Source organism: Acipenser ruthenus, chromosome 3, assembly GCF_902713425.1.
Source record: "Acipenser ruthenus chromosome 3, fAciRut3.2 maternal haplotype, whole genome shotgun sequence".
NCBI classification, from domain to species: domain Eukaryota; kingdom Metazoa; phylum Chordata; class Actinopteri; order Acipenseriformes; family Acipenseridae; genus Acipenser; species Acipenser ruthenus.
The window spans coordinates 63,943,971-63,966,513 of NC_081191.1; the positions used below are offsets into that span (position 1 = coordinate 63,943,971).

General features: G+C 39.8%; 1 protein-coding gene across 2 annotated transcripts in view; it reads right to left on the reverse strand.

The window, feature by feature from the left end:
* LOC117435430 (solute carrier family 22 member 23-like) overlaps window positions 1-22,543 on the reverse strand; it is an 80,106-nt gene that overhangs the window by 40,935 nt on the left and 16,628 nt on the right. For both annotated transcript variants that reach the window (XM_034058576.3, XM_059014765.1), the window contains exons 2-3: window positions 17,530-17,633; window positions 13,809-13,963 (exon numbers count right to left, since the gene is read on the reverse strand). In XM_034058576.3, the coding sequence (XP_033914467.3) occupies window positions 13,809-13,963; window positions 17,530-17,633 (259 nt within the window). The remainder of the gene's footprint in view (window positions 1-13,808; window positions 13,964-17,529; window positions 17,634-22,543) is intronic.

Here is a 22,543-nt window from a genome sequence, read left to right on the forward strand (position 1 = left end):
CTCTCGGGCTGTGGACGTTCGGGCTCCTCCCTCTCGGGCGACGGCAGCGGCTCCACCCCCTTTTCTTCAAGGAGGGGGATCTCCCCCATGTCTATCGCCAGGTATGCCAGGACCATGACGGCTATCTCCTGGAGGGACCCCGGGTGGTGCTCTCTCTCCCACTCCTCCCACCTCTCCCCACCCGCTTCGGGGTGCACCAACCACTCCCAGATCTCCCGTGATGGTGGTGAAGGCGGTGGTGGTGGGGTGGCTGCCGACGACGGGGTTGGTAGCTGCTGCTGCTTTCTTCGCTGCCTTTGTTTTTTCCCCATTCTGCGCACCGCCAAAAAACCTCCAAAAATCCAAAAATTAAAAAATTCAAAATTAAAAAAAAAATACTGCTCTGAGCCTCTAGGTGGCGCTATCCCACTACTGACACCACGTGTGGCAGGATGACAGAGGTTTGAGGCTCAGAGACAGTGGAAGGGGCAAAATAATGATCAACATTCAACAAAAAATAATCAAATAAACAGGCACAAGGGCCAACAAAAAAGGTTCAAACAAAATACAGAAATGTAGGCTGGGCATTAGCCTTCACTACAGTTTCCTTCTCCAAAACTAAACCGCACAGCACACCAACAAACAAACTCACCCAAAACTCCTCTCCCACAAAGGGTTTCACCTGCCCTTTTATAGTCTGTGGCTGGAGCCCAATTAACTAATAATTAACAATTAAACACTTAAGGCTCCAGCCACATTCTCACATGTATTTTATAGGGAGGAATTTAACCCCCTCCCTGCCAATCCAAAACAAAACAAGAATCACAAATATCATAATAAAAATAGTAAAAATACAACAATAACAAAACACAAATTTATAGGGGCGAGCTAGCACCCCATCACAGTGGTAAATAAGGAAAATAAACTGATCACACCAGGAACAAACAAATACAGTGCTCCACAACGTAGGTACATTTAAGAGTTGCACAAACTGGAGTTTCTCAGACTTTGCACACAAACAGCATAAAATAAGAACAGATTCAAAATAAAAATATTAAGCCCTCTGTACAAGCGATTGATACATCCTGCTTTTTTAAAAACATACTGGAAATTCCTGACATTCTGTAACTGTGCAGTAACAGGAATTAGCACAACCTGCATGGTGCTGTTCTTTAAAGTAATTGCAGCTAAGAAAATCTGGACATTCCAGAAAATGTCTCTGCTGAGGTGCACTGCTGAGGTGAAGTGACCCAGGGAGCACAAATGCAAACAGTTAACCCAAGAAAAAGGCACAGAAACCGATCATTTCCTTTAACTTAAAGTAGTACCAGATTTCATGTTTTAAAATTTAAATATATACGTAGCTAATATAAGTGCAAAATGGCTAGGATTTATGGAGTTATTTTGTTAACTACTTAAAATGGACAGCTACATCTAAAGAATATAGTACTCAGGACTCAGTCTAGCAAAACAGTCCAGCTCAGACAGATGCTGCCTGCCAAATAGATCTGCATGAATAAAGGATCGAATTTCTATATGGTGGTAGACATTTTGGCAAATGTTCCATAAACTTAAAATACAAATATCTGCAGCTTGCTACAAATATTAGGAACAATTACTCTCTACTAAGCGTGGGCACTTTCCTTTTGCTATTATCAGCATGCAAAACAGTTTTGATAAAGATGTGACAATATCACAAGTCCATGTTGAAAAAAAAAGTTTTATCTATGACTCTGAAGCACACAAAGAATAACTCATGGTTTAAATGAAAGCATCCATTTGAAATATGTTTTAACCTCTTGACTGCCATAATAATAACACACAAAAAAAACCTCAAGGTGTTTACACCAGTTAACTCTTATCTTTTGATAAAGAAAAAAACTCTAATAACTGGGTCTTTCCAGTTCATGTGGACCAATTGCTGGTGGTGTGTTTCCTCCATTTGTGTTGTAAAATTCTGTTAACTATACATGAAGTGATTCTGACTCGCTTACCAAATCTGAAGCTGCACTTTGATCCTGTTTTTTTATGCTATTGTTAATCCCTACTGACCCACACATCACTTGTCATTTAAGAAACTTTCATGCAAATTCTGGCAATGTGGTAAATCGGTGCAAGGCAAAACATTTTGTGACAATTATTTCTAATATTTATCAACTATGTAATTTATGGCGAACACGGACGTGGATTTTTGCCTTCAAATTTCGTGTGCAACAATGTTCGTCTCGAGTATTTCAGATAGTTTCTCCGCCACACACAAAAAAAATTATTACTTCATACTGCTGTTTTCACGTTGCACTGCTAAAGTCTTCTCTCGTTGATCAACGAATGAGCACTGACACAAAGTGAAATGGCCGGAGATTTGTGACTCATGCCAAAATGAAATCTGGTCAGAATGAAAGCTCAGCCAATCAATATGCAGTGATTATATTGTCGTTAATGGCGGCCAATAGCAGCTAACAGAAACAGAAGCAGTACGAACTGTGCTGAATGAAAGCGCATTTGAGAAACATTGTGTTAGTGGACTGTGTGAGTGGATGGAATGAATTTGCGTTGGATGAAAAGCAGATTAAATAAGTCCCGGTACTCAGTACTGGCATCAAAGTAAGTCCCGGTATGGAGTACCGGTGAGTACCGGCAGAATTTCACCCCTAGTTGAAATTGACTGAAAAATTCTTGCAAAAATATACTTAGATCCAACTGTACAGTGAACCAGCCACATCACTATTTTAAATGTGTCATTTGATTACTTTCAAGATCTCACAAGACCACAATTACCCAACAAGATCAAACAGGACCCCATTTGACAAGAGAGGAAGGGCCAAAGCGTTACCTCCAGTGTACAATTAACTCCAATTTTTTGAAAGGAGAAAAAAATCATGTAAATGTTGATAAATTATAAACAAACAGTGAGAGTGCGTAAGAGAACTTGGATTATATTACTTCCTATAGTTGTTGGGTTCTGTTTTTTTACCTCTTAAAAAAAAAAGGAGTTAAATGACCCAAAGTATTTTATTTATTTTTTTAATTGGCCACGTTTAACTGGTACAACCTTTGCTTTATCAAGTCTAAACAACCAAAACAAATGTAATTATCAAGTTGTTCCACTGTTTATCTAACTTAATAGAGTGGAACACTACATACAGCACTGTTCTACAGTATCACAGGTGCATCCTGCCTACTTCAACAAAATAATCTACACCCACTTTTTAAAGTTCTCTATGGGAGTTTACTTTAGTTTATTCCGTTTGTGCCTGCATGGCCAGTACAGGTACATCTCAATAGTGCAAGCACTAATACACAGACAGACCTAAATAGTCCACACTCAATAAAATAGCAATACAGCAATAAAACAATAAAACATTATTGGGAATCTTTCCAGAAAAGCTACTGAATTTCTGAATGTAAACCTAGAGCCATTTGGAAAGTATTTTGTGAAGCTTATCTTGCTCCAGGTGTTTGACAAAGGTTGGTAAACACCTGGTCTATACTATTTCCATTACCAAGCATGGATAAGTTGGAGGTGGCCTTTTACATAAAGTGTACATTATCCACTTATACAATTGTCATAAAAGTTAGTATCATAATATGGGGGTATATTGGGTCTGTCTGTCCATTCGTCTCTATGCCACACTCACAATGTACAGTAGATCACGTTGATTAACTTATTACTAATGGTTCAACAAGTATATTAGCACTCAAAGAAATAAAATGAGAACTTCAAAACAAAATACAGCATATTCTCTAGAGCAGTAGTTCTCAAACATTTTGTGCCACACCTGCCTTCCCCCCTACACACATACATATACAAGTACACCCTCGCAATAACGACCTTCACTATAACAAACTTTCAGGTATAACGAACCTGGCCCCTGGACCACAAATAAAAAATAAAAAGATAATATAAACACACACTGTCAACATTGTGGTCTGTACGCACAGGATACCACCTCGGCAGTGAAGTCAACTCTTTTGTCTGAGTAAAAAGTGTGCGCTGTGTAACTACAGAAACGAAAATCATTTTATGTTGCAACAAAGCTGGAAACTATATTGATTGTTTGAAAAAATGCATATCTCTGTCATGAATATAGGTTTTCAAAAAGCACAAACAAAAAGTTTCTTGGCTTGTTCAGCAACCATGTGGTAAAGCAAAATTGATTGAAGAAACAACAACAACAACAACAACAACAAACGAGGATCTGATGAACTTTTCATGCCGGGTTGATTTGGAATAAAAGCTCAGTTTGGGATTCTTTGAAACAATTCATGTCAGATTGATTTTCAATCAAAGTTCAGCTTCAATTCAGGATACCTTATAACGGGAAATTTTGGTGGGGACTTTATTTTGGCTTTATCGGCGGTTTTGATTGGATCGCCAATAATTCTTCCACCAAATCAGAGTGTGGCATACAGTGAGTGATCCCGGCCTCTGACAGACTGGTATGCAGCACAGGTTAAAGAAGTGCTGGGGAAGGGAAAGAATGTCTCGATTGTCAAAGTGAATATGAGAATGGCAGTGTGATGAAGCCAATTTGCTTGAAAAAATTAAAAGCAGAACGGACATTTACGTCAATGGATTTAGAAAATCTGGAATTTATGATGCGATCAGGAACTCTGAGGCAGTGTGAACTGCACCTGCTACTGTGCTACCTGTACGACTGTTCTTTTTTATGTTAAGCAGTTTTGTGTTATTTTTTTTTTTTTTACAAAGGGTTAATTAAGTACTGTAACAATTACAGACTTGCTAGAAAGTCTGTAACAAAAGCACATTTGCTTTGGATTGTTATTGTCGATTCGTTGTAGATACTCCTATTAAGACACTGAAAAGACTTACTGTTGTAAATTATTCCTTTGCTTTCAGGTCTCCAAGGCTACTTCACCCCATTAATTGCTATTTATATTAAAGACAGATTAAATTGTCAAGGTAGTTCAGGGTATAAAAAGAAATATTTTATTTTTTTGGCCAAATGCACTTTCAAGGCTATATATTTACTATCTGTCTGGAGTGGATTTCATGCTATGTACAAACCAGACAAGACTCTAACAAAAGAACAGTGAACTGCTCTGCAAAACCCAATCCGTAAACTCAACAGTGCTTGAGATCAAGTCATCTCACAGCTCGCATTAGTATAGGTCTGGTGCCAGCATATCTCGGAGATCTTCCACATGAGCACTGTGCTGATTATACAGTGAAACAAGGCTCCCATTGTATATCAGTTAATTTCAGGTTTTACAAGATGAGCCTAATGAGTGACCTCTGACCTTTAGTCAAACCATAGCAGTGAAATAAATACCAGGGCTTTGTGAAACCTGGCATGGCTTAAACCACTATGCATTGAGAGTCTGCAGTATGTAGCTGGGGAGAACAGCATGCTGCACTAGATGGTATTCCTTTCTGAACATTATAGATTAAAGATTTGCTGCAATTGAACTAGAAGGGTAAAAATGGAAGACACACCGATGTGCCCTCACAAATGATCATGTTGCAGAAAGCTGGGAGGAACCAAAAAAAAAAGATGTTTCATGGAATGTGATGCAGGCTGGTTACTTTTACCAGATTGTTTACAGCACATCACAACAACGGCTCTGTGTTTTCTTCAAAAGCAAAACTGTATTTTAAACAAAAGTTTTGAATACGTATGTCTATTAAAACATCTGCTTTGGATGAAGTTTTGTTGGGGCTTAATTTAAAACCCAAGCCATTCTAAGAGAAGTGAAATATTTATCTATTCATTAAATGTGCATTTGCTGTGTCTGGGGGATGTCTGCTGCCACGTCTGCTATATTAATAGCAAGTGGTGTTTTTGGAGAACCGTTATTTAAACTTGTAACTGTGACTGCTTGTGGCAAAGTGCCCCGCCCCTGTGTGCATTTGTGTGTTCTGTGTATGTATGTATGCGTGCGTATGTTAATGTTGGTGTATAGATTGGTACACGGGATATAAACGGGTCTGTGTTTCACGTATATTTAAAAAGTGTAGATTTGTATTTAGGCACGAGGAGAGCACAAATCACTTCACGTGCTGGTTAAATGTAATATGTGAGCACGGGGTTGCACAGAATTAATTCACGTGCTGGGATTCAAGTGAATAATTAATTAGTAATTGAATCCCAGCACAACAGTATATATAGAGACACGTAGCATGCAGTCGGGGTTGGGTGTTCGGAAGAGGAGAACGGGTGAGAGAGAGAGGAGAGTTAAAGCAGTAAAAACGTGAAATATAAGTGTTTGTTCTCACCGTGTTTGTTTGTCTCCGTGCACCGTTTGTTAAGTGTTTAGTCGTTTTGTCTGTGCTGTTTTATTAAATGCTGAGCGAAACCATTCGCTCAGCTCCACCAAACTCCAAGTCTCTGTCGTTTGTGTTCCTGTTTCTGGTCTGACGCCACCCACTCCGGCCGTCTTTGTGACACGTGGTGACCTGCGTGGGATCGACAGCGCCTCCAGGACTCAGGCCAGAGCAGGAACCGCAGTTTTGGATTTAAAAAAAAATATATAAAATAAAAAAATAAAAAAAATGGCAGAAGACGCCATCAAAGTGCGGGACTGGATGCTGGAAAATGCTGGGCTGGAGGCCCAGTCTATACCAGTAGTCGTCCAGTTCCTGCAGTTTATGGATAGGGAACAATGGGAGGCTTATGCAAGGGAGCAGACCGTAAGCACCTGGGAGGAAGGTGTGGGTTTGGTCTTCAGCTACCTGGAGGCAATTATAAGTGGAACAGCAGCCCAGGTAGCAGTCCCACCAGCAGAGGAAGAATGCCTGCTGTCCCCGTCTCCACCAGCAGAGGAAGAATTCCTGCTGGTTTTGCCTCCACAGCCCAAGCGGGAGGAGCCTGAGCGTCCACAGCCCAAGCGGGAGGAGCCCGAACGTCCTACGCCTGAGTGGGAGGAGCCCGAACGTCCTACGCCTGAGTGGGAGGAGCCCGAACGTCCTAAGCCTGAGTGGGAGGAGCCCGAACGTCCTACGCCTGAGTGGGGAGAGCCCGAACGTCCACAGCCCAAAAGGGAGGAGTCGGTGCATCCACAGCCCAACAGGGAGGAGTCGGTGCGTCCACAGCCCAACAGGGAGGAGTCGGTGCGTCCACAGCCCAACAGGGAGGAGTCGGTGCGTCCACAGCCCGAAGAGAGGGAAGTCGGGGCTTCCACAGCCCTAGGACCCAAGCTGCCAGCAGAGGGTGAATACCTGCTGGTCCCACCTCCACCAGCAGAGGGTGAATGCCTGCTGGTTCCACCTCCACCGCAGTGGGAGGACTGCTTGCCCCTCCCACCTCCACCAGCAGAGGGTGAATACCTGCTGGTTCCACCTCCACCGCAGTGGGAGGACTGCTGGCCCCTCCCACCTCCACCAGCAGAGGGTGAATACCTGCTGGTTCCACCACCGCCAGGAGCAGAGGAGCTGGAGCTGCCTCTGCCTCCACCACCGCCAGGAGCAGAGGAGCTGGAGATGCCTCTGCCTCCACCACCGCCAGGAGCAGAGGAGCTGGAGCTGCCTCTGCCTCCGCCACCGCCCGGAGCAGAGGAGCAGGAGCTGCCTCTGCTGCCCGTACCTCCGCAGGGAGTACGGTGGCCGGAGCCCCAGAAAGGGGAGCTGCCGGCCACGAAGAAGGGGGACGAGGTCTGGAGATCACTTTCCCCAGCAGCAGTTTCGCTGCAGGAGTTCTTGTGGCCGGAGCCCCACAGGAGGGAGCTGCCGGCTACGAAGAAGGGGGAGGTCGGGGGACCACCTGCCCCCCGCAGCTTTTTCGCTGCAGGACGGGACCAGCATGTTGTCAGCCGTGCCACTACCGGCAGGGGAGCTGACAGCATTGCCAGCCATGGGCCTACTGAAGCCTCCCTTCCCAGCCCGAGACTTTGTCCTGGACTGCTGGATTTTTAAGGGGGGAGGTGGCCGTTGAGGCCATGTGTGCTGCGCACAAGGGGGGGTATATGTGGCAAAGTGCCCCGCCCCTGTGTGCATTTGTGTGTTCTGTGTATGTATGTATGCGTGCGTATGTTAATGTTGGTGTATAGATTGGTACACGGGATATAAACGGGTCTGTGTTTCACGTATATTTAAAAAGTGTAGATTTGTATTTAGGCACGAGGAGAGCACAAATCACTTCACGTGCTGGTTAAATGTAATATGTGAGCACGGGGTTGTACAGAATTAATTCACGTGCTGGGATTCAAGTGAATAATTAATTAGTAATTGAATCCCAGCACAACAGTATATATAGAGACACGTAGCATGCAGTCGGGGTTGGGTGTTCGGAAGAGGAGAACGGGTGAGAGAGAGAGGAGAGTTAAAGCAGTAAAAACGTGAAATATAAGTGTTTGTTCTCACCGTGTTTGTTTGTCTCCGTGCACCGTTTGTTTAGTGTTAGTCCGTTTTGTCTGTCTCTTTATTTTGGCGCAAGTGCCGTGTCCTGTTTTGTGTACCATTTAAAACCTTTTTATTTGTTAATAAACGCTGAGTGCAGCCATTGCACTCAGCTCATCATCACCACCGTCTCTGTCTGTGTATTCCTGTCTGGTCTGACGCCACCCACTCTGGCCGTCTTTGTGACACTGCTTCATTCCCCAGCATTTAAATCAGAAGATTTCAGTGTTCTGGGGTTTATTTAGATCTATATTTCTATAATCATTTCCTACATCAACATGTTCAAATAAACTGTTCTGGAAGAGACATTGCAGGTACAAGCTGTGAAATTCACCAGACTCACCCTGTGGAAAGAGCATCTCTAGCTGATCTGTTCTTTCAAGAATCTGCTACAGACCAATGAACCTTGGCAAGTATCAACTGTAGATCACAGTTAAGGTCTGAACTGTAGTGTTGACAGATTGTGTTATACAGGTTGTTATGGTAAAGTCAGGGGACCTGCATATTTACAAAAACGCATATTTCCATGTAAAATAAATATAGCCTTTGTCCTATTTATTCTGTACTGTCCTTCACCTGAACTTTTTGAGTTACTTCTCTTGCCTTATATATTTTAATGTGATTAAATCAGGTTACTCACAGTTGCTTGTGACTGTGTATATATAATAACAAACAGTTTATAGAAAAATACCACTATAGATTTGCAGTATACATGATTATTGGGTATCCTCCAATCCCACGATAAAGCCAATTACCTTTTTAAACCCAAGAGCTCTACAGCTAATATTCGCGAGCTACCGGCCCCTTGAGGAAAAGAGCCATGGCAACGCTCCCTGTGGAATCCCCACACAGCTAGAACACAAACCTGCGTTCCTCTGACTATTTCACTCCCCGTTAGCCTGGGCCACACCAAAAACAACAAACAGTCTTGTCTCACTGGGCTCTGCCCGCGCTGATGTGGGCACCCCCCTATATGCTTTCATGTCCCCACCTCCCTATTGACGTTTCTGCAGAAACTAAGCGAATAAAGCAGAGTCTAATTCATTGTCTTTAGCACATCACATTTTTTCCCTAGAGGAGCCCTCTTTGGAGTCAATCTTATCAAGAAAACCTCTTAGTTTTTCTTCATCTTTTAGCCATCCACACAATGTAGATTCTGCATTTTCTGCATCTTTTGAAACTGCTTCTTGAGTTTCACCTTTTCTTACTCTGTCCACCGCATCAAGTTTCATTTTAGAGAAAGATGTTAGTTTTTTGCTGTCTGCCATGCTTCGTACCGTATATCTGGAATGTTCACCCAACGTTTGCGAGTGAAAATTGCATTATTGGGGAAATAAGAGCCAAGACCTTACCATGTTATAACCAATTCCACACTATAGCAGGTTGCTTTATAACAGGCAGGACATATCAGCTGAATATTTTTCATATTTCTTTGGAATGGAAGGCAGGTGGGGGTGATTTTTTTTTTTTTTCAGCAAATGGAAAATATTACCTTCCTGTAACTTTGTATATGAGAAGCAGCTGCACTGACCTTTTATTTTTGGGGGGGGTTCACCCCAAGGTCAGAGATCAAATACTTTGTTAAGGCATAACTTGTTTTGCAAATGTGTTTTATACATTTTTTGAAATCCATGTGCAATTCCCAATAAAATGGCACTTAACAAATAGTTTTTGAGTAAAAGGTTGATTAAAGTTTGACTTCTCTATAACTTTTGATCCTGTGACCCGATGAAGCTGAAAATGTAAATTTGTGGGGTTTTTTTGTTGCTCAGGACAACAGCGTGCACCGGGATTGGTGGAAACGTGATGGGGTAGGGTGTTACTTGTCGGGTGATTTGTCCTGGAATGACCCTTTACCTTTTCCCTATGAATACAGCTTCCTATTGCAGCAGGTTGTGGCAGATTGGTTTTCATACAAGATCAGACTAAGATTCTACTGAGCTCGCCCCAGCTCAATGACCTAAAATAACAAATTATGAGTTTTCCTATTAAAAATAACAGGAAAACACAAAAGCTTTGGAAACAGAAGATCCACATGAACTTGTTACACAGATGGATAGCCAGTGTCTCTTTAAACAAGGCTCAAGGTCGGACATGGAGACTAATAAAGCATTTTCTGATTGCCTAAGCGGTATGCTCCAATTTAAACAGACTATACAGGCAAAGTTCTTCGTACCCAACCAACCATGCAAACAAAAAACAGCATGTTCAGAGTTATTTTGTTTAATTATTCTCTTCAAACAGAAACTGCCTTATTGAGACTAACCTATTTGACAAGGATGTACTGGCAATGTGACAAAATAACGGTACTTCCACAAAATTTGGAAATCACTTTCTGTGTGGTAGTCAACATCCATTCAAACTGTACATTGATTCAATTCCTGAATAAATTACCTTCTGTTCATATTTTCCTTTGTTTGTGCTATGCTCCCAAATCCCTCCCCCACCCCAGACATCAAATATATTTCCTATCCAGCTGCAAGTGTACAAGAAAGGAAGTCATTACTACTCTGTGGACACAAATAAAACTATTCTTAGCAATCACAAATTGTTTATATTTGCCAAGGCTGGACATCAAGCATAACTTATTTTGACAAGGACAGTGTAGCCCTCAATTCTGCTGCCCTTGACTTACTGCCAATATTATGAAACATTTATTACTACCCAAGCTTTTCAGATAGACAGTATATCTACTGCAAGGTCGATTATGAGTCAGTTAAATACCTACTTGCTGAGCAAACAATTCTATCCTTTTTACACTGACACATCCAAGCCGAGCCGAGCCCTCACGGTACAGCTCGTTTTACACTGGTCATTTTGTCAAGCCGAGCTAGAACCAAGTCGTGACACATTGGCCTCACAAGCTATCTGGTACTGGCTCGGAGCCGAGCGGGGCCGGGGTTAACATGCACGTCATCATGTCATGTTAGTCCATTGTAAAAGTGAGAAGAGCAATGGATGTCAACATCAATGCAGAGGAGAAAAAAGTCCAGCCATGGGAAGCTGGTGAAAGACAGGCACTTGTGACTCTATGGGCAGATTCAGTACAGCTTTCGTGAGCTCTGAATGTTTCTCATTCAATTTCTTCTCCTCTTTTCATATTCAGCACGTTGTTGGTTTTCATTTTCAGTCAATAACAACAAAAAGAGAACAATGACCTCAAGATCCATTTTCAAAACAAATTCAAAACAAATCCACCACGCGCCTGTGTCAACTGAATTCGACATCACGTCCCACGGACAGTGCTGCTTGAACAGAGTGAAACGACCCGAGCAGCGCTGGGTGGGCTAGGCAAGGTTCCGGCTCGGATGTGCCAGTGTGAATGTACAATTAATCTGATATTGCTGGTACTATTTAGAAAGCACAGTAAGGTCATAGAGAACACCAAAGCATGTCAGGTTACAATAATTTATATCATTATTCTTGGATAAGAAAATTTAATTCCATTAAGTTTAGGAAAGATAAAGACTGCGTGGATAAGCAGATTTGTTTGTTGGGGTTTAGTTTATTACCAGAATGAAGAGTGGGCATCAATCCTTCAAGCAAAAAAACAGCTTCACCAGAATCCCAAACACACATTACAACAGAGAAATATACAAAACACACAGAAGATATATGTACTGTCTCTATACCCAAGTCATGTGACATCAATACGATAGCCAAATTAGGTCAGGAGTCAATACGAAGCATACAGTTAAGATTTTGTAGAATGAGTTTACATAATACTGAAAATTTGAAGTTGGCATCTAAAATGGTTTAAGTATGAGATATTATAGGTAGGAGATGTTTACCTTTCCATTGCTCTTTTTCCTACACTGTTTACCATAGTGGCCCCAGAGCAAAAGTAAAGTGAAAAATATGTCATTCCACCCAAACATTTTACATTGATTTTCGCATTCAAATATTGGTGACAAAATACATCTTATGCAAGAATATCATTTGTGTTGCTGTATGATTGACATCTTGCTTCCCTTCAGTACCGGCATTTCTGGTATTTTGTAAGTAAACTGAAAGTTATCACATTAACCCTTTGCGGTCCATAGTCGGACCAGGTCCGACATTGCAATTATTCCTATCCGGTCCATTGTCGGAACCTGTCCGACATCATCTAAAAAACGCATATGTCATGAATAGTCATACCTGCCCCTGGCATCCCATATGGGTGGTCATAAGGAAACAAGCTGTCTGATACTGCAACAGCGCACAGAGACTATCACGGACATTTGCAGAGCTTTTTTGAGATGTTATAGTAATAAAATAATGACTTGGACTGTATTATTGAGGAGTTTGGTGATAAAACAAGTGATCAGGAGATGATTGATCTGTATGTACAACTATTATTATTATTATTATTATTATTATTATTATTTATTTCTTAGCATATGTGAAAGCTATAGCGAACCAAAGGGTGGGGCGGGGCTGGAGATGCCTAGTGAGTGCTTTGTTGATATGCAGGGCCTTTTAAACCCGTTTGACTGTAAAAAAAAAATACTTTTAAACAGCGCGTCTAAAATTAACTGCGCATGTGAAAATAAATTGGACCTGACGTGCCTGACGCGCACTTAATAAATGGACTGCAAAGGGTTAAGGGTGCGTTGGCAAACTCAATCTGACACTCGCTGGGCACTACTTTCAGAGCACTCCAGAGGGTTAAAATCTGTTGGAGTTTACAAAAAGCAGTTTGCTTTTCGAGATTAAACATGGTGGCACAAAAACAAGAGATATAAGGTGCTAATAATAATTTTATGACAGTAGGGGAAAACAGGCACACATTTAGATGATTGAGTCAGTCAGTGCCTAGGAGATGGTATTATTATTATTATTATTATTATTATTATTATTATTATTATTATTATTATTATTATTATTATTAATTTTTAAATACTGTTATTAGTATTAATATACAAATACATGATCTGTTTTAAAAGTAAATTATAAATATAGTTAGTGTAATAACCCACCAGGGAGCAAACCCCCTACCACCCAGAGGGAAGAGCAGCCATATTGAAACACTACCTTTGGAGCTGGAGCACTGAGAGTGCGCTCTGAATAATCTGCGACCTTGATCGAAAGGGTTTATGAATGTCCCCTGAGAGTGCTCCAGGAGTTTTCAAATAACAAGAGTGCCATGGAACGCTTTGAGAATGAGTTCACGAACCCCAAGAATTGTAGCTGAGCAACTGCTACCTGTTTTAAAATGACCTGGCTTTAATGATGTTTCACTGAGACTGCTACAACAATCTTAAAAGCGATTAACCGATTACAGTATTGTCTATATAATTCACATATTTTTAAAGGGGAAAAAAGTCTCAATGAAAACCTACACAAATATCCAGCATGACAGTTAAATGACTAATGGCTCCAGGGCCACATCCGGACCAGCACAACTGTCTCTTTCTTTCTAGGTTAAATAAACTCAGAGGCATTTAGTTATCATCCCGCTTTATAAAGGAAATATTCAAGCAGTACTTACTCATTACATACAGGGAAAGAATGATTCCTGCTAGACAAAATCCTTCGAAGAACCTCAGTGTGCTAAACATGGTCACATTCACAGAAAGAGCGACAGTTAGTCCAAAGATTAACATGAAAATAACGGAGATAATAAGTACAGGCTGCCGTCCGAACCTGTAAGACAAAAACAGAAAAAAAAACATTTCAGTGTTAGCCAGTCTTGTGAAATCGGAGTTGATTTTGAACATCAAAAATTTTTTTTAAAAAAAATGTATAAAAAGGTAAATCTTTTGGAAAACAGCAGACAGAGAAAAAGACATCCACTAATGTGTAGAAGCATATTGTATTTGTTATTTAATTAGTGATAGCACTCCTAAAGAGACACTACATGTTTGAGTGTGTCAAAAGTATATATGTTTATTACACGTTAAATTAAAATAAACACCAATATGTTTCCTAAGATTGTGTTTAAATCTTAAACACTTGGCTTTACAGAGCTAATGGTGCAGGAATACATCAGTGTTAAGTTTTTAATATCGCAATAAAAAAAAGACAAGTTTTGTCAACCTTCTGTTAAATTTAAGTCACGGATATTTTCTTCTGTGGCAAAATCATTTGATTTACTGCATCTGCATCCTGGAGTTTTATTTTATCTGTAAAAACTTAAAGGCCTTAAATATATTATGGTACCAAACACACTTGTACTACACAGACTATCATTCCAAGAATATAATTAAAACACAAACCCACACATTTGTCAGGTATTTCAGGTTACGATTGCCCATAGGTAAATAGTTCAGAACTCAGCAAAGAAAAGTTTCACTTTAATGTCATTAAGACAAAAACATTTTATGCTTGGAATAATTATTTTTTTGTTTAAACGGTTCATTGATTACTTTCATGGAAATGCATTTTAATTAGGACTGTCAATTAATCGCAGTTAACTTCTGCGATAAACACGTTCATTTTTTGGGAGATTATTTTTTTTAATTCATGTTAAATCGCTTTCCTGTCATGTCCCTCTTAGCATACCATAATTAATTTCCTGTGGCACCATTTCAATACCACTCAAGTGCATGCCAGGATTGAATGGGTGTAGTGGTCATTGGTTGAATATAAAATTAGTAACGGAACCGCATTATGTAGCAAAGCACTCAAACTGAAGGACTTGTGAATGGGATGTTCATTTTTTTTAAACTTTCTGACGATTCATTGGATAGAAAGAGGGTTACTTGTATCTAGTACCGTCAAAGTGAGTTTCGAATGCTGTACCACTTGCATGCTAAACATGCTTTCACTTCTCAATACACTTTCTAGTTGTTTTTCTGCTACAAACAACAATACAACAACAAATGAAACCCATCAGTTTCGACAGAGTACTCTTTTACAAATTCAGGATCACTGCAAACCCATGAAATCAAGCTAAGTACGATACCCAGTGCTGTTGGATAGCTACTGACTGCAGACCCGTTAAGTGTACATCAGCACTATATGAAAAATAAAACATAAACTATCCTACCTTGCTGTTCCGAATGTATTTGGTCATTGTATAATAATCCGTATGCGCCCAAACATCTGCATAATGCCACACTGCTATGTCCAAAATCACTGTTCTCGAACGGAATCTATTTTATTATTTATTATTATTTATTTCTTAGCAGACGCCCTTATCCAGGGCGACTTACAGTTGTTACAAGATATCACATTATTTTTTCATACAATTACCCATTTATACAGTTGGGTTTTCACTGGAGCAATCTAGGTAAAGTACATTGCTCAAGGGTACAACAGCAGTGTCCCCCACCTGGGATTGAACCCACGACCCTCCGGTCAAGAGTCCAGAGCGCTAACCACTACTCCACACTGCTGCCCCTACCATCTATTGTGATTTAGCAGATGGTCCAAACAATTTAACAACAAATGCTGGATTGTAAATAAATATAAAACTATAAATAGAATCCAGAAATAGGAAAACAGGGTTTTTATGCTGGGTTGTTTTCTGGATATTAATAATAATAATAATAATAATAATAATAATAATAATAATAATACAATTTTAACTGAGATGGATACAGTAATTGTATCAATTAAATATGCAATTAAAACCAAGATTAACTGAGATAATTTTTTAAATGTCAAGATTAAATCACAATTCTTTTTTTAATTGCTTGACAGCCCTCATTTTAATACTTCCCTTTTCTACATAGTGCTGTTTATTTATTGAGCAACAGAACCCTGATAGAGGGCATTACCAGTGCCATTACGTTAGTTTAAACATTTTAAAAGATTAGGTTACGTTTTCTAGGTTTTGCTAACTACAGTGCTATCCCGTTATAACTCGACCTGTTCTAGTGCGGAACCGCTTATAATACGGTAAGGTTGTGGCTTCCATTTCCCCCATAATGCAATTTGACTCGCAAATGTTGGGTGAACGTTCCAGATACTTTAAGTGATCCTGGTGATGTTATCGTGAATTATGCTAGGATAAATTGTAATAGAAAAAAAAAACCAAGAAAAGAAAACCTACAACACTGTGATTTTGTTTTATTGTTTCTACATTACCGTATTTAAACGCATTTAAGTTGAAACTGGGACTTAGTACTTATAAAGCTCCCATGCTTGCACTGTATTTTTTTTTTTCTAAAAGTAAAAACAAACTGTCCGTTAATATTACAAAACAAATACGAAACAATACAAGTGTGTATAAACATCCTTGGATTCTATGTTATTTATTTACAGTTTACAACATTTATTATAAAAAATATACAATTGAAATAAGAGTGGTGTAAACTTTAAACTGGTGGAAAAGCAGTTTCTATTATACTGTATATATTGCAATGACCAGGGATTTATACTGTTGCAGGACTGGTCTACAGACCCTGTTGTGTGTGTGTGTGTGTGTGTGTGTGTGTGTGTGTGTGTGTGTGTGTGTGTGTGTGTGTGTGTGTGTGTGTGTGTTGTTACCAGGGAAGCGGTAAGCTTGCCTCAGCCGGGATTGGTGGGTGACGTCCAGGGAGACGGGGACATGAAAGCATACAGTATAGGGGAGTGCCCACATCAGCGCAGGCAGTGCCAAGTGGGACAAGCTGCTGTGTGAACGTGCTGCTGTGAGAGAACAAGACTGTTGTTTTTGGTGTGGCCCAGGGAAAAGTCATCCCAGTAAACCGTGGATTCGAGTACCTGCAAATTGTGTGTGTCTCCTTCCTTCATTTTCCACCGTACGCTACAATAATAATTTGGCTTGTGGGGAGTATAAATCATTTCAGTAACAAAAATGGCAATATGTGTTATAAGGCGAAACATAAATAACACAGTCTCCTAATTATGGAACCCGACACCGCATTATAACAGGGTAGCACTGTATCTGTTTTGATTCTTTTAAAGCTAGAAATTTGGAAAGTGGTTTCTAGTTGTATTTATTTGTTGACATTTGTATATATATATATATATATATATTTTTTTTTTAAATTTATGCAAATAGTACGAATTCTAGTTTTGTACAGTATTCAATTAAAAAAAGCAAGCATAAGAAGCAAATATCATATTTTTAACACCACATTCACTAGGTCATTTTAATATGATAAAATGGCTCACATAACCAGGGCAAAATTTTGAAGATATTTAACAAAAAAAAAATCACATGTACAAAAGTGAAAGAACCTTAGGATTGCAAATGTTCAGTGACACTATTTAAAAAAAATAAAATAATAAAAAAAAAAATTAAAAAAAAAAAAACTTACCAATCAGCCAAGACTCCCATCACCAAATATCCAAAGATTAAACCAACCAGTAGAGAAAACTTGGCAATGTGGACCTTCCAGGTTGAATCACACACCAAGTTCCACTAGACAGAGGAACAAAAAAAATGTTTAAATCGTCATTATAATAGCCATGTAAATCAGGTTTCCCCTTCCCTAAAGTAATCTGTACCATTTCTATTGTTCAAATCATCTATGTCATCACCCCCCACCCCCACATGCTGCTAAAAAATGTATCTTTTTTTTTTTACATTGAGTTTGTACTAAAACATCTCAGTAGACTGTTGAAATTCTCCTTCCTCTTTTCTTTAAAGGCCTCATTACTGTTTAAACTTTAGATCTGGGAACAAATAATTTCGCTAATATTTGTTTCTTCACAAAACTAACCTCCTTCTCGCATTACCACAACATAAAAGCACATCGGATACGTTTTACTAATACCTTGTATATCATCAAGATTTAACCAGTTCTAGACCCATCCTCTAAACACCATGTTAAAAAAAAATTAATTACATTTTGTTGAACTATTTCCAAGATTTAGATAATAAATGTTATTGTAGGCAACAGTGATGCAGTGGAATACTGTAACTTCATGCAGTACAGTACAGCCATGAAATTAGGCAAACGAGTAAAAAAGCTCAGATGGGCCCAATCAAGCTCACAGTATAAATCTGTCTGTGGAAAATACTAAGTATCATGAATTGCAGCTGTGCTTATTGGCAATTAAACACTTAAATATAAAATATGCTGCTTTGTCTCTATTCAGTAAATTAAGAGTGATAAAAGCTACACTACTCTTATTTTTTCTTTTTTTAAATACCTTTGTTTAGATTAGGTAAAAGGATCACCAGTTAATGTATTCCTGGTTATGCTCGAAAGTCGTGAGATACCTGTGTCTATCTAATATCCTGGAAGGACGAATGCGTTTAAATTGACTTTCTTTGTACATCAATAAAGTCTCAAGAGGTAAAGAACATTTCTATTTTGTGACATTTTTGGCATCCGCAGTGCACGCAAATGTCAAAACAAGTTGGGGGCTCTTTGCTGCAAAACAAAGATGGGAAACGTGGTGGGAATACATTCAGGCTCGTTCAGGCATAGCGTTTTGTCTGAAGATCGGAGAAAGCTTGACTTCAGTGGTCTGGTGAAAGACAGGAATAAATAGAAACAGAATAAAGAGCCCACTGGTTTATAAAAGCAGGATTAAATTAGTCGAGCCTGATGTGTTTAACTGAAAGTATCTTTCTCAAATCCTCTCAGCTTTCCCATGATTTAAAAGTACTATATAAAATCACCCTTTATGAATGCAGTCAGAATCCACTATACCAAAAATGTCAATACTGTGTTAATAATAATCCGCATGAGAAACTGAAACATCTCACATGATAAAATAAATATGGACCCCTAAATTTTTTTTTAAAAAACAACATTTTATACCAAGATAGAACATATTATTTGTATTATTATTATTATTATTATTATAATAAATTTTGTGATTTTGGGAGTCAGCTGTTTTACATCAAAATTGCCATATGTTCCCTTTGATACCCTAGGCAAACTATATAGGGTTTTTTTTTTTTTTTTTGTCAGCATGTCATGTGACCACAAAATACAGCTATTATTGTAAACATTTAGTCCCTAAAATCCTAATGTTTGGTGTAAGATTGTAGACACTTTTAAGCAGCCTGATGTGCCTATGCCTAACTCTTTTCATTGGTTTTGGGGGTTTAATATGCTCCAGACCAGGGGTTTTCAGCCCTGGTCCTGGAGAGCCCCAAATCCTCAGGTTTTATAAGTGGCTATGTCATCAATGGCTGGAACACCTGTTAATCTTGATTAATTAAGCTATTAATTGGTGCAAATAAGTAACTGAGAGCTCGGTTGGAACAAAAACCACTCCACCTTAACTTTTTAACTTCCAAATTTGCAATACAACCCAATTTCATGTGCCCAATACGCCACCAAAGAATGAGATACCCTGGCATAAGTATACATTGTTTATTAAACTGCACAAAATTAGGATATTAGAAATGGGTAACATAACAATCACCCTTCAATGGTTTGTTACCCATAATTCCTCTGGCGCTCAAAGGTAATGCTGCATGATATAAAAACGAATGATTTTTACTACCTTTGGTTATGTTACCTCAGGTACTGGTACAGCATGTATTTGTTCTGGGGTTTATTTAGTCCTTCCAGTACTCGTTTACAGCGTGGTACTGTGGCAAAGTGGTTTGCAGTGCGCAGGTGTAGAAGTGATGCAATGCATAACAGATGACAGACAACAAAGTTCACGGTCCAAACAATTCTTTGTTGGTTCCATTGTTAATCCAGGTCGCGGCGACAGTAAAAAATAATCCCAGGCAATACACAGCAATGTGTATTGCACAGTTTTAAACCAAGGGTTACAGTCCCAAAATAATAAACACACACAAAGACACAAACACGATCACAAGTCCAGAGTGAGTGCTAACGTGCAAGTGGTGAAATACAATTTATTAGTGAACAGTAGTGCAGTGCTGTCCGGGTTGGTGCTGGCCTTAAGCGACAGCTCCAGGTACGTGTTAGGTGTCTAATAAGAACAAACAAGTACAATTAGAAACGACAAAAAAAAAAAAAAACACACACTAACCACTCACGGTTACATTTTATTTTCCTTCAGCGGTTCTCTCAACCATAACAAAGGAACAGATCACTTAGCCACGTCCCCTTTTGTACCGTCAGTGACACCCCCTTGGTTAGTGATCGCAAACATTTTTCCTCCAATCCTCGGTTGCCACATCGCTTCCCGTCTGGGGAGATGACTTGGTGTACCGTGCCTTCGCCCCTTTCTAGATGGCCGACTTCCACTTTTCCCTGGATTTAATTGTCAGACCATTCAGTCCAGGGCACACTGTTCCCTTAACACAGCATCCTCACAGATGGGGAGGGAGATTTATAATAAAGATTCATTCTTTCTCTGTCACAGGTACCTTTCAAAACACTCCTCCAAACAGAGGCCTGGCTGTAATACTGTGTATCCCCTCATATGCCCTTGCTGGAACATACACAGCACTTTTTTGTGGCTTGGCTTTTCTCCCAGACTGTGACAGAGTTTGAATAAAATGATGTTCACTAAGCCTTTCCACTGTTTCAAATCTTTCAGTCTCTGGTATTTCTTGTGTATCAAACACAAAGGCTGGAGCTCACAGAGGTCTGAAAGTCCAGAAATGTGAGTCGATTCTCTGATGTCGTTCGTAGGTACACTACATAGGCATTGTACACATAAATCTGGAACATGTACATGCCAAGCTTCTTATACCATGCCATGGTCTTCCTTGCAGCATTGTATGGCTCCAACATCTGGTCTGACCTATTCACACCTCCCATGTATTTATTGTACTCCAGGACACACCTGGGCTTGCTTGTGTGTGTGTGTCCTGAGCTCACACAGGAACTGCAACAGTAGCCTCATCGTGGATGGTGGTGAGGATGTACACATCTTTTTTTGTCAGTGTATTTAATTGCCAGCAGTTCCTGAAAGTTCAGAGCCACACCTCGGTTTGTTGGCTACCAATTGTCATGGAAATACCTTCCTGTTGGGTCTTATTGTACCACAAGCCATTTTTTGGTGATGTGTACACGGCCCTAAACAGAGGGGTCCCTGTGTAGAAGTTATCTATATACAAATGGTAGATTTAACAGGGGAAAAACAAGATCCCACACATTTCTCTCAGTGGTCTGGAAGCATGGGTGGCAGCCAGACAGCTCAATCTGAGAGTTCCTCCCTGTGTACACTCACAGTGGAACTCTCACATAGTTTGTACAGTTTAATCCCATAATGGGCACGCTTCATGGGAATATACTGTTTAAAGAAAAGCCTCCCCTTGAACAGCAGGAGAATTGTCATTGTAATGTAGAAACTTTAAGATTAACTGTAATCTGTCCTGGCTCATTGTGGAGGGTAAAATTGGGGCAGCATGGATTGGGTTGGGGGACCAAAATAAATCAATTCTCGGTGTATACCCTAGTCCCATTAGAAGCGATAAACCCCAGAACTTTTTCATTTTGAAAACATTTGTGGGGACCCACTTGCGCACCTTAGAATGTGGCCCCAGGTTTTTCCATGCTGTGACAGATATTGTTGGGTATACAAATTGGTTTGGGTTACCAAATATTCAAAAATGTCTTCAGTGATGAACAACTGTAAAAGTTAATTCGAGTAAATCCAGTTGTGTTCACACTGGTACCTGGTGTGCCAGAAAAAGGGTGTATTGAGGCTGGATAAGAAGATAAGAAAGTTTACAAACGAGAGGAGGCCATTCAGCCCATCTTGCTCGTTTAGTTGTTAGTAGCTTATTGATCCCAGAATCTCATCAAGCAGCTCCTTGCAGGATCCCAGGGTGTCAGCTTCAACAACATTACTGGGGAGTTGGTTCCAGACCCTCACAATTCTCTGTGTAAAAAGGTGTCTCCTATTTTCTGTTCTGAATGCCCCTTTATCTAATCTCCATTTGTGACCCCTGGTCCTTGTTTCTTTTTTCAGGTCAAAAAAGTCCCCTGGGTCGACATTGTCTATACCTTTTAGAATTCTGAATGCTTGAATCAGATCGCCGCGTAGTCTTCTTTGTTCAAGACTGAATAGATTCAATTATTTTAGCCTGTCTGCATAGAACATGCCTTTTAAACCCGGGATAATTCTGGTTGCTCTTTGCACTCTTTCTAGAGCAGCAATATCCTTTTTGTAACAAATGAGCAGGAACTGAACACAATATTCTAGATGAGGTCTTACTAATGCATTGCTAAAGTTTTAACATTACTTCCCTTGATTTAAATTCAACACTTCTCACAATATATCCGAGCATCTTGTTGGCCTTTTTTATAGCTTCCCCACATTGTCTGGATGAAGACATCTCTGAGTCAACATAAACTCCTAGGTCTTTTTCATAGATTCCTTCTTCAATTTCATTATCTCCCATATGATATTTATAATGCACATTTTTATTGCCTTCGTGCA